Source organism: Fragaria vesca, linkage group LG2, assembly GCF_000184155.1.
Source record: "Fragaria vesca subsp. vesca linkage group LG2, FraVesHawaii_1.0, whole genome shotgun sequence".
Taxonomy (NCBI): Eukaryota; Viridiplantae; Streptophyta; class Magnoliopsida; order Rosales; family Rosaceae; genus Fragaria; species Fragaria vesca.
The window spans coordinates 131,806-133,569 of NC_020492.1; the positions used below are offsets into that span (position 1 = coordinate 131,806).

Genomic DNA, 1,764 nt, shown 5'->3' on the forward strand with positions numbered 1-1,764 from the left:
TACCCCGCGCTATTACTTAGATGCACAAATATTTTCATGAAAATTTGGAATAATAAGACTTTGCATTAGAGTTTACAAGAGTTTGAAACTCTTCGGATCCAATATCCTCATGCCTAAAGCCAATTGAATTTTTTTCTTCCAAGTACTTCACTTTACTTAATATTCACTTGATAATAAAAAAAAGTGAATAAATTCGGACTAAAATAAACTGTGTTTTTTTGCAGTGAGCCAGATTTTGGGATTTCTAGTGAGCTTTAGTAATAGAAGAAAGATGGGAGAGTCATATAAGAAGAAGCATGATGAACAATTGGAATCATTAAAGGATGATCCAGAAGTGAATGACCTTGCCAACAACATAAGAACACGTGCCGAGGCTGTCAACAACATATGTAAGAAAGATGGTTTTTCTATTGCTTGTCTGAAAGAAGTGACGATATTTGTTTCCTACATGAATGGCCAAGCTGCCTCTGCAATCTTGGCATGCAAAAAAGATATATCGATCAGCAACAAGAGCTTCAATCTGGTCGTCAATGAGTACTTGAACAATAGTGAGCAGCTGCTGGATTTTTGTTCTGCATTGGATCAGTTCGTGAAGTCAGCTCGGGATAGTCATTCATATACACAATATGTGGTTCAACAGTTTCTTGAAAGCAAGATGGAAACTGAGTACTGCTTGAAGATTTTGGAGAAACTGAAGAATCTCAAATCCTCTGAAGACATCCATGCTCATTCTGCTGAAAGCTTGCACCAAAAGATCAAAGCTCTGATAACGCACTTTGAAAAGCTGTGCAGGAATTTGAAGCAGGAAATTGTTAAAATTGATGAAGAAAAGAATCGTGTTGGTACCCAGAAGAAACGCACAAGTCTTACATACAAGAGCATTTCTACGATTACTGTGATTTGTGCGGGACTCCTAGGTGCAGATTTCTTACTAGATTTAGCAGACATTGTTTCTGGTATTGTAGATTTTTCTGATGGTGCTTCTGGTATAACGGATGCTGCTTCATGTGCAACTAATAATTCTGCTACTCATCCACAGCTTGAGCCAATACAAGAATATATTAGTAATCATGAGAAAGCTTCAGAATATGCTGTCAAGGCCGGGTTTATGGCAGCTGTTGCAGTACCTTTAAATGCTGGGCATTCATTAGCGATGTCTTATTATGATAAGAAACAAGAGGATTTGGACAACAAGAAGAACGACATAGACACAGTACGTAGAGAAAGTGAGGCATCCATTACAGAGTTGGGTAACATTAAGTTTCGTATTAATCAGGTTGTAAACGAGATAGATTCACTTTTGGCCAAAACCAACACTGCAGTTAAAATGAGTGACGTAGATTTCTTAATGAAGGATATGAAGCAAAAGCTGGAACAGTTCATGAAGAAGATAGACGATTTGGATGCAGAAGCAGTGAAATGCAGCGCCGAAACAATGCAGGCAAGGGATGACGTGCGCAACAGAATCAGACAATAAATTATATCCTCTTACGTAACGTTGTCATTGCATTCCTATAGTTCGCTAGTTCAGCTTCCTAAATCAAGAATAAATTACAGTTTTCCATTTTTAGAATAAATGACATTCTGTCGATGGTGTAGAATAAAGGTCTCCAAGCTTGTAATTTAATGTATATATAAGTTTTTTTTTTTATAATGTATATATAAGTTTGCATGTGTGCAATAAGTTAGTTTTATTTTTGAATGATTAATAGCTAAATAATTATAGTCTACAATGCTTACAAAGAAATCAGGTGCACTTTTGGT

The 1,764-nt window shown here is 36.3% G+C and overlaps 1 protein-coding gene across 1 annotated transcript; it reads left to right on the forward strand.

The window, feature by feature from the left end:
* Positions 1–271: 271 nt before the first annotated feature.
* Positions 272–1,477, forward strand: LOC101309996 (UPF0496 protein At4g34320-like). The gene has a single exon (XM_004291949.1). It carries the CDS (start codon positions 272–274, stop codon positions 1,475–1,477), a length of 1,206 nt encoding a protein of 401 aa, XP_004291997.1.
* The last annotated feature ends 287 nt before the right edge of the window (positions 1,478–1,764 follow it).

Excerpts from the sequence above, each read along its gene's own strand:
- LOC101309996 (XM_004291949.1), top strand. The coding sequence starts at position 272 with ATGGGAGAGTCATATAAGAAGAAGCATGATGAACAATTGGAATCATTA.